Source organism: Spodoptera frugiperda, chromosome 25 (assembly GCF_023101765.2).
Source record: "Spodoptera frugiperda isolate SF20-4 chromosome 25, AGI-APGP_CSIRO_Sfru_2.0, whole genome shotgun sequence".
NCBI lineage: Eukaryota > Metazoa > Arthropoda > Insecta > Lepidoptera > Noctuidae > Spodoptera > Spodoptera frugiperda.
The window spans coordinates 8,303,442-8,316,892 of record NC_064236.1 but is presented as its reverse complement, the minus strand read 5'-3'; the positions used below and the strand labels follow the sequence as shown (position 1 = coordinate 8,316,892).

General features: G+C 33.4%; 1 protein-coding gene across 2 annotated transcripts; it reads right to left on the bottom strand.

Annotated features, from left to right (window-relative positions):
- Positions 1 to 2: 2 nt before the first annotated feature.
- LOC118265559 (peptidoglycan-recognition protein 2) lies at positions 3 to 12,469 on the bottom strand. Of its 2 annotated transcripts, none has more exons than XM_035578620.2 (5): positions 12,247 to 12,469; positions 11,348 to 11,557; positions 10,584 to 10,771; positions 4,591 to 4,738; positions 3 to 4,128 (listed from the first exon to the last, which is right to left on the bottom strand). In XM_035578620.2, exons 1-5 carry the CDS (start codon positions 12,266 to 12,268, stop codon positions 3,932 to 3,934), a joined length of 765 nt encoding a protein of 254 aa, XP_035434513.2. In that variant the 5' UTR covers positions 12,269 to 12,469; the 3' UTR covers positions 3 to 3,931. The 2 variants fall into 2 exon arrangements, with proteins under 2 accessions (XP_035434513.2, XP_035434425.2); XM_035578532.2 differs by lacking the exon at positions 12,247 to 12,469 and adding an exon at positions 11,774 to 11,991.
- Between the last annotated feature and the right edge of the window lie 982 nt (positions 12,470 to 13,451).

The following is a 13,451-nucleotide window of genomic DNA, read 5'->3' as shown; positions in this document are numbered from 1 at the left end:
GCTTTAATATATTTTGTAAAATTTATTATTCCTTAAACAACATGTGGACACTAATCTAACGATATCACATCAATTATTATGGTAATTAATAACATTTTCCTTGAATACAAATACAATAGTATTTTGACATAATTTACTCACTAATTTAGCCCAATGTTTCCTTTTGGAAAAATTGTCTTGTGCGCATTTGGTAACGAATTGTGACCACTAGGACGAATATTTTCAGAATAATTCTTTATTTATTTTATTACACTACGGATAACGTGTGTACTAGAAGCCACTCTATCGTGCCATAATACGAACAAAACAATAGTTAATCAAATATAATTTATAATTAATTTGGCTAAAATAAAATAAATAAATTATTATACAACACTGACTTGACTATTGGGGCGAGTTTGAGTATTTATTTTAATGGATTCGCTAGGGGACAGTTACAACAGAGTAAAGTAAAGAAAGTACGCAGTGGTCGGTGCACCTGATCCTGATGATAAGCAATCTCCGCCGCCTTACAAGTGCGTTGCCGGCCTTTTGGGGTTAGGAATTAAAGGGTTGGTGGGAAATCGCGTATTGGAAAGATTGGGAACTGAGCGTAACCTCACCCACACAATGAACCACAACGCAACTCTGCAACACACAGGCCTGCCTCTAGTAGTGGATAGAAACGCATCCAAAGATGAAAATCAAATACGTTATCATTGCTTAAAAGCTTTTTATTGTTTTACGGCTTGATTCCTCCTGCTATTTAGCATTATTTCAATCAGCCTTAGTTTTTACTTTCAATGCTAACCTTCACAAAACAGCTAGATAGTTTCAGTATTTTGTAAATGTCCCCTAGCGAAAAGTTCGATGCTAAATCGCTACATAAAATACATTCATTCTATTACATTATATTGATATTTATTATTGAATAATATGCATGTTTAATAATCATATACAATTGGCTATATTTCTTCTTTATAACTTAAATATCGAAATACTCTAAATAATAAATACAAACTTTAATAAACAGTGCAGAATTTTACATGATCGGTCTCCCGTCGCGAAATGATAACTTTCTAGACAGCAAACACAAAATAAATATACTATGCATGTATATATGTTTTTTTTGTTTCATACCCACTATGTACCGTATAAATGTATAACTGTAATGCAATGTTAAACTGAATAAAAAATGGTTGTATTAAATGAACTTGACAGCATCCTCACAGCCGCAGTGACATGAATAGGCCAATCATGACAAGAGGGCACTGACCCGCGTTTACCAATTACCTGACTTTAGGCTGGCGGGAATATCCCGAGTGAATAAAAAACCATAAAATTAAAAAAACCTTTTCCATTTTTCTTTAGGCCTCTTGTACACATACGCTTATATTCTCCGTATGTAGGCACGGTCATTGGAGTTGTATGAAATACAATGGAAGCTTACAAACGGCCCACACGCCCCGGCGCCAGCGCATGAGCACTGACTAAATAAAATCGTAGGTGTTCACAAGGAAAAACCATTTGTGTACAAAAGGCCTTATAGTCCAGTCAATTAAGACATTCGAGGTTACAATAATTCCCAACTAACTGAAAATTGAAGGAGGATTGTTTAAAACAACATCATAAAGAAAGCGGTTATTTAAAATTCACACTAGGTATATTTACAAAACATAACTTACAACAAATAATTCATAAAGTAAAATTAAAATAACTGTGATCTAATGTCGATTCTATAAAAAAAATATTTAATTCTGAATAACTTCACTTCATTTAAATAGCTTCCTATATTCAGATAATATACAACAAAGGAATGGTTACAATGAAAACAAAAACTAGTAATTTATTGGCAACTATTATCGTCATTACAATAAAAAAATCCACTCATTAATATTTATATCAACCACTACATAATTAAATAGATGAATTTATTATTTCAATAACTATACCGCATACCCACAAATAAACCTGTATCCTAGTACGAGATTGCGTTACGTTTAAAATAGTCGAATCGAGAGTGCATTCGATGCTTTGATTGGTTGATTTATTCGAGCCGGCCAATCAGGACTGCTTTAATCCGGATCAATCCGGATTTCTTTAAACGTAAAACAAGCTCATACTAAGGGTACTATAACTTTTGACGCCATATTTTCCAAATACTTGAGTCATATAAACATTATTAAATGTTAACGTATTTCCCATTCCATTTCGAAGAATACAAACACATTATGCCATTTTAATACCTCATAAACATAAAATTGTAATTAACTTATTAAAAATATACATTTTTGGTATACGAATCGAGCTCTTCGGTAGTACGTACCTATATGGCAATGAGTTAATAGGAAATGCAATAAAAAATCTAGTAAAACAAAGTATAACAAACAATAAACAATGTAAAGAGAGAAAAAACTATGTTCATATTTTTGGATCGCCTAAGAATACTAAGAATAACAACCACATTTGCAAAACAGGTTATTTTTTTAGATGGTTGATATTATGTTGTTCAAAATATATGAATCATCTAGAAAAATAATTTTGGAATTTTACTAGAGCTTCTTGGTAGTCAGTGAACCACAAAAACATTAATTATTATGTCTCTAATCTCTATAAATAGTTTCATATTCTCAAACGATAAATTATAAGTAAAGGCTACTTTTTATCCACCACATACAAAACTTTACCAACTCATTACTACATTACTATAAACTAAAGATAATTCGAGATTATAGCTATGTATATAACATTAGAACACCACTATTGCACATACTTATTCATTATTTTCAAACTATTGTAGAGATTCTTAACGTTAAATTGATTAAAAAAACATTTACTAATGAACAACTGTCAATTCAAATCAATTGATTGACGACTTTAACACAACATTCTAAAGTTGGTATTCCAATAAAAAAATATTAGATTAATGTACTTTAATCGGGCGTATGTTTTGGAAAAACCCGTAATGTTTCCTTACGGTAAAAATACACAGAAAGAGTTGCATGTAATGTTAAAGTATTATTACATTGTAAAACAGTAATTAAGCCTCCTTTAATCCATATTCAACTACTATGAGGTCAATAAACCCTGTGACGTAGGTATCAAGCGGTTGTTTATTTTTTTCTAGAACCGTCGAGTAATATATGGCTTTGATTTTTACCAGCCTGATATATTTTTTGTAATAAGTTTTTATAGAAGATTATAGACGTGTGCTAGCGAATTTAAATAAAAAAAGTAGAACTGAATTAATAAATACAATTAAATAAATGTAATAAGTGTTCTAAACACTTGATAAATGTGATGTGAACGCTTCGTTGGGATTGCAAAAGTTAAATTATTCATACCGAAACAAAATCCTAAATTCCATTTACCTACTAATAATAATGGTTTTCAAAAATTATTGCACGAATACCTACTGATTGGTTTAAATTAAAAGTATTATTTTCCTTTAACATACTTGTTATAAATCGACGCAATGCCTATAATCGAATGATGTTTCGTAGTTTAGTAGGTAAGTAATAACTAATTCCAATCGAAAGGTTGGAGTAAAATTGAAATAATTCGAGAACTATCATAACAAAACAGTAATCGATAAATACTATAGAAGTGTTCTGAGCATTGCTATCGATTAAAATCTTTTCATCCTTACAGCTACTCTCACTAGTCAAGTCCATAAAGTTACGTTTATGAATTACTACTATTATAAATATCTATCGGTATATCTTTATTCAATGCTACAGAGCTCTACAAAAAATAGTTCTACTATGTTAAGGAAAAACATTCAAATGTACTGTTTAATTAACCATCTACTACTGTAAATATTACTTTCAATTCGAACCAAAAAGGACTGATACTACAATTCACCAATAAGGTAAATTGTCAAGCCCAAATAATTGAAGGACAACCTCCAAATTTACATTACAAACCAACGCTATTACAGTGGGTATAAGGTTCAATTTTTATCTGAAAATTCGCTGCTCCACTGCGGAAACGTCTTAAGGCTGTCGATCAAGTGTGTCGGCGTATCGCTTGTATTTTTACCGAATATGCGGTAAGATGGATGCAAGTACTGTTGGCTCACCGATGTATCGAAGAAGTTCTTTGCTTCTTGTACCTGTAGCCGCGTCGGTGGTGTTTCGGTGAAATTTCCTGAAACATTTCAATTGGAAATTAATATCAGAGTAAGTTAAGTAGAATAGAAACAGAAATGGAATAGTATTCGTGATAATAACATAGGTTTCTATGTATTTGGATTACGTTTCTTGGAAAGCGTCGTTCCTAGAATAGGGTGACCTATGAAGGTTAATCAAAGGTTGCACCAACAATAACTTCTATAAATATATTTTTACAACTAAATCCCTGTTGCCCTTGGCCTCGGCTTCACGTGTAGGTAGCTAGGCTATACCTATATCGTGATACACCCATTTATCACCATTTGTGTAATGGGGTGAGCCTATTGTCATATAATGGGCACAATTCCAGACTGAATGTTACCACTGAGAATTCTTCGAAAAACCGAAAAAAGCCTTTTACTACGTACCGATATCGTGAATTCTTTTTTGAAATCTCAAGAAGGAAAATTTTGGGTATAATATTTATTTATAACTTTACCTATAAAAGCTAAAAGCAGTCCAGTAGGCATTGTGGTCTTCGTCGCCTGAGGAATACACTTGAGCCAGCCGAGTGCCTCATACGTTTGCCCATTGGACGATATCAAGAAATTATATGGTAGCGTGGAGTTCACTGCAGTAGCGTTGGCCTGAAACAAGAAGAGAGTTTGGTAAGTATCATGGTATGTCAAGCTGTAGACTATTGCGATTAAACAAAGATCTTATCCTTAAAGGTAAGCGTCCACAGGCCCGATTCGTACGCATCCCACGTAAGTATTGTACGATGCGGATCAGTGGACACAGTTGTATAAGTTTCTATATATAAGACAAACTTAAATTCGTTGCGTACGATGCGGGCCTGTGGACGCTTAACTCAAAGTGGCATAATTCCCATGCTCTGCAGGCGGCACTAAATGCCAAAATTAGTAACCTTTTTGATATAAACTCTATACTCCATACAAGTAATGTCAAAAATCGACCCTTATCCACAGATTTGGGACTGAGATTAGTTATTAATTTCAGCCGTAATAGAGTAGATATAACGTAGAGGTTCCTTTGAAAGACGAGATTTATGTAGGGGATGCTTCTTCTACGCGTCCTTTAGTGGCTGTATTTTTAGTACCTACACGAGTAGAATAACAAGGTTTGAAATTATAGTTAAATAGCTAATTAGATATTGTTATTTATAATCTTATTTATAAGTAATAAAACGTTTTATAGGTTTTTGAAGGTGAATTGCTGCTCCTGCGCTCAATTCTTTACATTTTTATGAATGCAATATACTTAATTAAAAATATATTTTTATTATTCCTTCAGTGCTCTTCGCATTTAATTATTTATACTACCTACGATTATTAAATACATAATTTACCTAATTATCTTTATAATTTCTGACCCAAGCCACCTTGTTTGTACCCTTAGTACGACTTTAAGACGATAGCGCGTACTCTGATTGGTCAGCTCAAATGAATCAACCAATCAGAGCGCCGAACGCGCTCTCTTTTCGATTACTTTAAACGTAAAGCAAAATTGTACTAAGGTCAATGATGGCTTTATCCGATCATGTTACTAAGGTAGCTATTATGATCTTTACTGCAGTCCGGATGCATATACATACTAAAGTGTATATTTAGGTGCAATCGCAAAGGCCTTGTGACGACTAAATACTATGCAGGAACGTGGTTATTTCCACGGTTAACTTTAGCTGTTTTGTAGAAAGATGTAATTATGACGTCAAACACTAATTGGAAGACAACTGATGACCAGATGCATAAACGCGATGGAAACTCAATTTTATTGTAAATGACGCTATCGTAGTAGATAGCTAGTCGGCTACCCAGCTATGCATATAATAACTAGTATAAACTGATCGTTGATGGTGCGGACAGATCATACAAAGCAAGACAATAATAAACTAGATTTTTAAAGCTTTGATGTGTACATGGTGATCCGATACTAAAGCTGAAGGGTTTCTTCGTTTGTTTGTTTGAACGCGCTAATCATCGGAACTACAAGTTCGAACTGAATAATTTTATGTTGGATGGTACATTTATCGAGGAAGACTATAGGATATAAAACATCACGCTGTTATCAATAAGAACTAAGCAGCAGCGAGTGGAAGAACATGAAAGTAGTTAGTCTATTTTTATGCGCAGAAACGATTAACTAACATTTCGAGACACAAAGACGTCTGATATTATACCTAGTCAGCCATTTACTTCTTATATATTGTGCTATAGTTCTTACCTTTGCCCCGTGACACACGAACCTACAATCAATTCAATACCCTTTGTGTACTTAAGTAGTCATCAGATATTGTCATGACTAGATACTGGTTTATATGCAATTACGTAATATTTGAATATACAAATGCGTCATGTCTATTTGAGCACATTATTTTCGGAGAGTATCGAACAGCAGGAATAAACAAACGAAAGCTAAGTAAAAATAGTATTTTATTTGTCCTCAATGGCTGAGTTAACTGCCATTTATGTACAACTAGCGACCCGCCCCAGCTTCGCATGGGTGCAATGGTGATATAGGTATCATGCATGTATTATACATATAAACCTTCCTCTTGAATCACTCTATGTTTTTAAGCGACTTTGTTTTATACTATGTAGTGAAGTCAAACCAAAAAAAATATACCTAAATAATATCAGAGATCAATAAGTATTGCTCATTGCTATCTAAAGTCACTTTGACTGATTTATCGCGGTTATCTTATGGAGCCGCACGAACAAAAAACTTCAAGATTACTCTTTCTATGTTTAACAACATGATTATTTACTAAACACATTACTAGGGGCACATAACTGCTTATCAAAGTCAGTAGCAAACCAGCAATAAGCGTAGCTTGACCATGAACAACAAAATATTAAATTTGTAATACCAATTAGTACGAATTAGTCGATTCGAAACAGTAATTTTCACACAATATCAATTTATTACCAATTTCGAAAGCTTCTTTTATGATTTATTTTATTTTATTACAAGCTTTTGTTTATGTATAAACATTGCATCGCTTGGCAATAACAATGTCATTTATTTAATAACGCTGCGGTCGATAAGAGTACAAACTGTTACACTGGGACATTGACATTAAACTAATAATCATTTATTAAACTTATTTTTATATTCCCCGAGTCTGCATAAAAATATTATTTGTATTGGTTTCAAGAGTCATATTTTATGGTGGAGTGACTCAAAAAGCAGATTTGCAATGTGATAATGATAAACAATAAATATTTAGACATAACTAGCAAACCCAGCGAACTTCGTTTCGCCACCTGCTCTTGTTTTTTTTTTTAATTTTCTTTGCTATAAACATCACGGAACCCGTTACCTTTCCATCGAATGCAAAACCGTGGAAATCGGTTCGTGCGATCTGGAGTTATAGCGTCAGGAAGGAAAACCCGACTTATTTTTATATAATAGATAAATATGCATTTATCATGATATTAGTGATTAATAAAAAGGTATCTTCTTTATCACGAGATCTAATTAATTAGGAACTTAAAATCAATTGAGAAATATTTAATGCGCCTAGTGATATTAATATTAGGGTATGAATTGCGTATGAATTGATATTAGGGTAGATTAGATATTGAGACTCTACTGCATTTACGTATTGATCGGCCGGTACTGTACCTTCATTATCAGTACCAGAAACAACATCAATATGGCATGTCCATGATGTTCCATCCTTTGATAAAACTATAGTTACGTTCGTAGGTATACAATACATATAAGTACCTAACGACATAAAATAATTGTAATATCGATTTCAACGTTCACAAAACCCTTTTTTATTGGAGTTATATAAACATTTATTTGTGTATTGATACAAGACGTAATTGTTTTATAGATTAAGGTATCCATATATATCTGCATGGATTCTGCGACAAGCCATTGTCAAGCAAAACTAAAGAAAACAAAAATTCCTACGAATTAGACACCATCTTATCTTTTAGTGATGACGTTCTGTTGATGTGCCTTAATAGTAATATAAATAATTAAATGACTACAAATTTCCACGGTTCATAATCTACCGTCACCACTAGACAATGGCAGAATAGTCGACAACTTTGTATTGAAGACTCGGTTGCCAACAAGAAGAAAAAAAATGACTATTGTTCACATAATCTAAGAAGTCAACTCTGACGTTTGTCAGTCTATGTATCGCTATAACTTATTATTGAACGTCTTGATACCATTGATTCGTCAATGCTCTACGCAGCCTCACGCTATTTCGGAAGTTCTTCGAGATATTAATTTATTTCTACTCGATATGATTTAGGAATCTGTTATAAACAGCAAGCGATCTTATTTACCTCTCACTACATAGCAACTGTCAGAGATGATTTTTTAGATTGTGCCAACTATACACGGTGTAACAAAAAGGGGGTATACATATCAAGTGCCCGGTTTTTAGACAACATAACAAACGATACGGGAAGGGTTTTTTAAACTCATCTTTTCATGGTACCAAGTTATTAATTTTTCCAATACATCAAAACCGAAACCGAACATCAAAATTAGGTAGATACAGGTATTAGGCGATCAGATTTACAGAAGAAATGTATCGTAATATTAGCGAGTAACCCCTATAGTGTTGTGATACGTTTGTATTATTTAAAATCAAGAACCATGCGACACCAAGTATTTGGTATCAATATTTTTTAAACGTTTTTGAATTTTTGAGCTGAAACTTTGTGTAGAGGTTCTATTCAACCTATATTCTTCAGTGCTTCTTGATGTGTTTGGGAATTTGTTACACGCTGTATAGTCGTCACTGAAAGATAAGGGGGTTTCTAATACGCGGGAATTTTTGTTTAAATCGTAATGCCTAAATTATTTCATTATTATTATCTACGCAGCTTTATGATAATAATACAATTGATTGAATTTGATTGGCAAAAATATGTTATTCCCCGAAGCATATGTGATACCTACTTCCACCCACTTTCAGACGAAATCTAATTAGCCGCATGTCCCCATGGCAACAGAGGACGAGATTGTTGCTGATGAGGTACCATCGGCTAATAATGAACAAGGAAAATAATACTTTATTCGATATAAGATGAAACTGGGAAAACTTTCTATCATTGAATCTATGATATCGATGTCTGTATTAGTACTTGTAAAGATCGTTCATTTCAATAATTTTTAATCATAAAACGAAATATATGAATTGCTATGATCCCATGCTAAAGGGATACAAGAAGGTTTAAATATATAAGTGTGGGAGCCATGCTTCTGCCCAAATGGTCCAACTCGACCGGAGTAATACCAAAGCCTCACAGACGTGAACCACCGCTTACGTTGTGTGAGTGAGGTTACCGGAGGTTCAATTACCCCCATTTTCTAATCTTCCCAATCCCAACAACCTTTAAATAAACCCCAAAAGACTGTCAACGCATTTATAACGACTCTGGTGTTTCGGGTGTCCATGAGCGGTGGCAATTGCTTAGCATCAGGTGATCCGTCTGCTCGTTTACCGGCTTAAAAGGCAGAAAAAAAAATTGCGTACCAAATCCCGAGCAACGAATTATAATAAATTAAACCGAATCCTCAATAAAGTAAAATGGGGAGCACGAATCACATCGAATCTAGATCGCGGTGTAACACAATCGCATACGCTACCTTCTATACTATATTTGGACACAAGATCCTTTTGTTGAACAACTCCGCGTTATATTTCGTTTGTACTGTATTAATATCTTCTCAACTATGTTTCGAGCGCAGTACTTAAGTACACGTGTGCCAAGATAGGCGATTATGTACAAGTAATAATAATAGGCAAGAGTTTACTATCAATGTCACTCTCATTTAGATGTAACCAGTAGCTGCAGAGTAGTACATAAGGCCTCATTTCCTCTAAAGAAATAAGAGGAGGACGATACGGTAGATCTACATAATGTACTAGCTTAGATTCTTTTAACATTAAGTAGAGAGTAGAGAGGCATGTGGCGTAACACCTACATTTCATTATACCCGAAGGGGAAAACCTAGCATGGCGCATGGAGTGACTAAGCAATATAAGCATGTGTTTCAAACGCTTAGCTAAATGAAAATTAACTATATAGTACCAGTTTTACCTCGATTTAACAAACATTATGCAATTAATTTCAAGTGTACGATGGTGACGACTTGAGTATTTCATACATAAAAAAAATAAGCCTATTATTATTTCTCAGAAACAGGGTTTTCTACTTGATTTCTAGTTTCGAACCCAGGTTAACATTCTCTACAGACGTAAACCAAGCCAATGACGTAAATACAAAGTATACTAAACTAATATTTTAAAAGCAAGATAATAAAAACAGGTAGCTATGACACTAAAGTTAATCCATGTAAACAACAAATGTATGTACATATGACATGACCTAGTTCTACCCTGCTGTTAGAACCGTACCATAATAACAGTGTAACAAGTCAACTATGTAGAATTTTAGATGATATTGGATACAAATTACACAGTAGGATTATTACCTGCATTTCCAATAGTAGTTTCGTACATGACTCCGTACTGTTGCATCGTTCCGTTCCCGTTTGAACAACAGTGACCGCTCTCAGTCTGTATGGGAATGATCTTAAAGCGCTCTGGTCTGCATCACTAGTGTCCCATTGTGATCTGCTGACTAACTGCAGCGGTCGTTCTACTGGTGGTAAAATATTTTCTGGAAAGGAGGTATGTTTTATTAACCCTTTTACCACCTAGATCAATTACTGTGCCCTTAGCACTCGCCTGCAAATCGGAAAATTAATATCTACACTAAATAAGGAGGAGCATTGTGTGAATAGAACTAAAAAATCATGCATGTTCTCTGTCGCAGCAATACGACACCAGCGGAAACATGTGCACATGGCCACAGAATGTTAAATTAAAGTTAAAGTCAATGTAAAGTACTAAAGTCTTAAAACAGTTATAATTAATTGTGGGCACCACAAACATTATTAGGAAACGAAACACAATTCTATGTGTGTATGTGTGCATAGACCATATAATAAATATTATAAATATTTTTCATAGGTATGAGTAGTTAATTAAATTTACCCTATTGGTAACTATGCTTTAATCATGTTTGTTTAATAAATATAACTAAATATAATACCATGTCTATTTTAGACCAATAAACAAGGAACATGACCTTGTAGCATGCCACTGCAGTAATAGTAAATTCAATATAATTCATAAATTTAATAATACAACACAGTTATCAATGTCAAATATAAAGTTATCACAAAACACTAACCAGAATCATTCTGTAAAATGAGGAGATATATTCCGATGATGACACCACCTATGAGTATCACCAGGAGCAAGCTGACAATGACAGTTGTCACGGGATTCCGTTCCGACCCAGTGTGCGGGAACCGATGAAGCAGCGGAGTATTTTCTTCTGATGTTACCGGAGTAGGAGGTTCTTCCTCGGTGTGATTGGTATTGTGACGAGTCTCATGGTCTGTGAAACACTTGTCTAAATCAGTTAACTCTTTACAATTTAATTTTTCCATATCCATAATACACATCTAAATGAGACTTGGTTTACTGACAAACTAAACACTTTGATTGACTAGTATTAACTGATAAGCGAAAATTCCCATTGTTCCGACTATCAACACAAACAGACAGGATATGTATGTTAAAATGCAGAGATAAACAAAAATAAATCAATTACAGTTTAAACTTTGTAGTGGTATCTCCATCATGATTTAATTTACTATCTTTATATGAATTAAAGAATTTATATCACTGTACAATTTTCACACAGCCATTGTAATAGATTTCATCTATCACCAGAGTGCCCAGTTAGAAATATTAATGAAATGGATATGCCTCAGGCTGTTACTTGTATCTACATGTGGACCACACTCTGATATCATATCACATCACTAATATCATATTACCGTGTGATATACCGAGTCGTTATCTAGCTACGTGCATAGATTACATCAAATACATAAGTGACTCGTCACAATTTGTTTTGTTTGTTTAGGTTCCAAATACAACCCAAATAATAACCCCGTAAGATTAAATAAATACCTGTATGCATTTTACGATAAATACAATGAATCACAATATTCTTTTCATTGACTTTTAGAACAATGAATACAAAGAACTTTATTGGTTTAGCAATTATATTGAACTCACCAACAGAATATAAAGGCTGCATCTTTACGACAAATAACACGTATATATTAACCAATTTACTAAATTATATTTGGCTAGGACATGTCCAACAACTCCAAATATCGACCCATAATGAGTAATTAATTAAGGAAGGACGAGAAACGGAGGAAAATAATGATATTGATAAGTTCAGGAAAACAAATCGCTGTATACTTCACAGTTTTTGCTGTCAATCTCACAAATATGTCAAACAGAATAATACGTCAAACTCGTCAAGGACTCAGTCAATTCGCTATCAATTCGTAAACATCGAACGAAAATATTTTAATAAATCACTTCACAAATTCATTAGGAGCACGCTCAATTTATGTATTTTAAAATTAGGAAACAGTTTAAAGCAATCACACAAATTAAATATTAACTTGGCTATATAAAGATATCTGTACATGACTCTACTAACTACTATGTATTGCGATTTTGCAAAATAAAATCGGGATTCGTAAATCTTATTAGAAAAAAACTTTAAACTAAATCACCCTGATCACCCATGTTCAAAAATAAAAATAGTATTATTTTTATTTTATTTTTATTTTAGCATTTAATGCTGAAATGAAACAACTTATCTTCGTAAGCTTCGTTTATTGCTGTTGCTTTGCTTGTTCTTAGTACAAAGTTATGAGTTGTGTATAATTTAATTTAGTTAGTGTTTTAAATCATATTTAAGTCTATAATTATAAAAATGAAACTTATTATAACTTACTTATAATATTTATGTACTCATTTGGCACTTAATCTGATAGATTCGTTTTTATATCGCAATATCGTCACGCCACGCCTTTTATTCCTGAAGAGGTAAGCAGAAGTGCATATTATGGTACGTTGTCCACCTTGTTGGCCGAGTGGTTGCAGGGGCCATGGGTTCGATTCCCGGATAGGGCGAAATATTACAGGGTTTATTTTGGATGTTCGAAAATTTCTTAGTCGTAGGAAATGTGCCCGGTATATGGTAATAGGTTCTTCACCTATTACCTATTACATGGGACTTACAACATAAATTGTACATTCGTTTTTATAAAATTATATTTCCATATATTTATTTAAAATACTTTAAAATTATATTTTTAAACATTACTTATAAATATGAAAACAAAATAACATTAAAAAATATAAAAATAGGAGCCGACCAGTAGCGGGAGCACGGTCCAAGCTACCGGTGGTTAGGGCTC

Coding starts and splice junctions, on each gene's coding strand:
- LOC118265559 (XM_035578532.2), bottom strand. CDS start 11,804: ATGATGGAGATACCACTACAAAGTTTAAACT. Junction 10,772..11,347: donor CATTTTACAGAATGATTCTG/GTTAGTGTTTTG, acceptor CCTCCTTTCCAG/AAAATATTTTACCACCAGTA. Junction 4,739..10,583: donor AACTACTATTGGAAATGCAG/GTAATAATCCTA, acceptor TTCTTGTTTCAG/GCCAACGCTACTGCAGTGAA.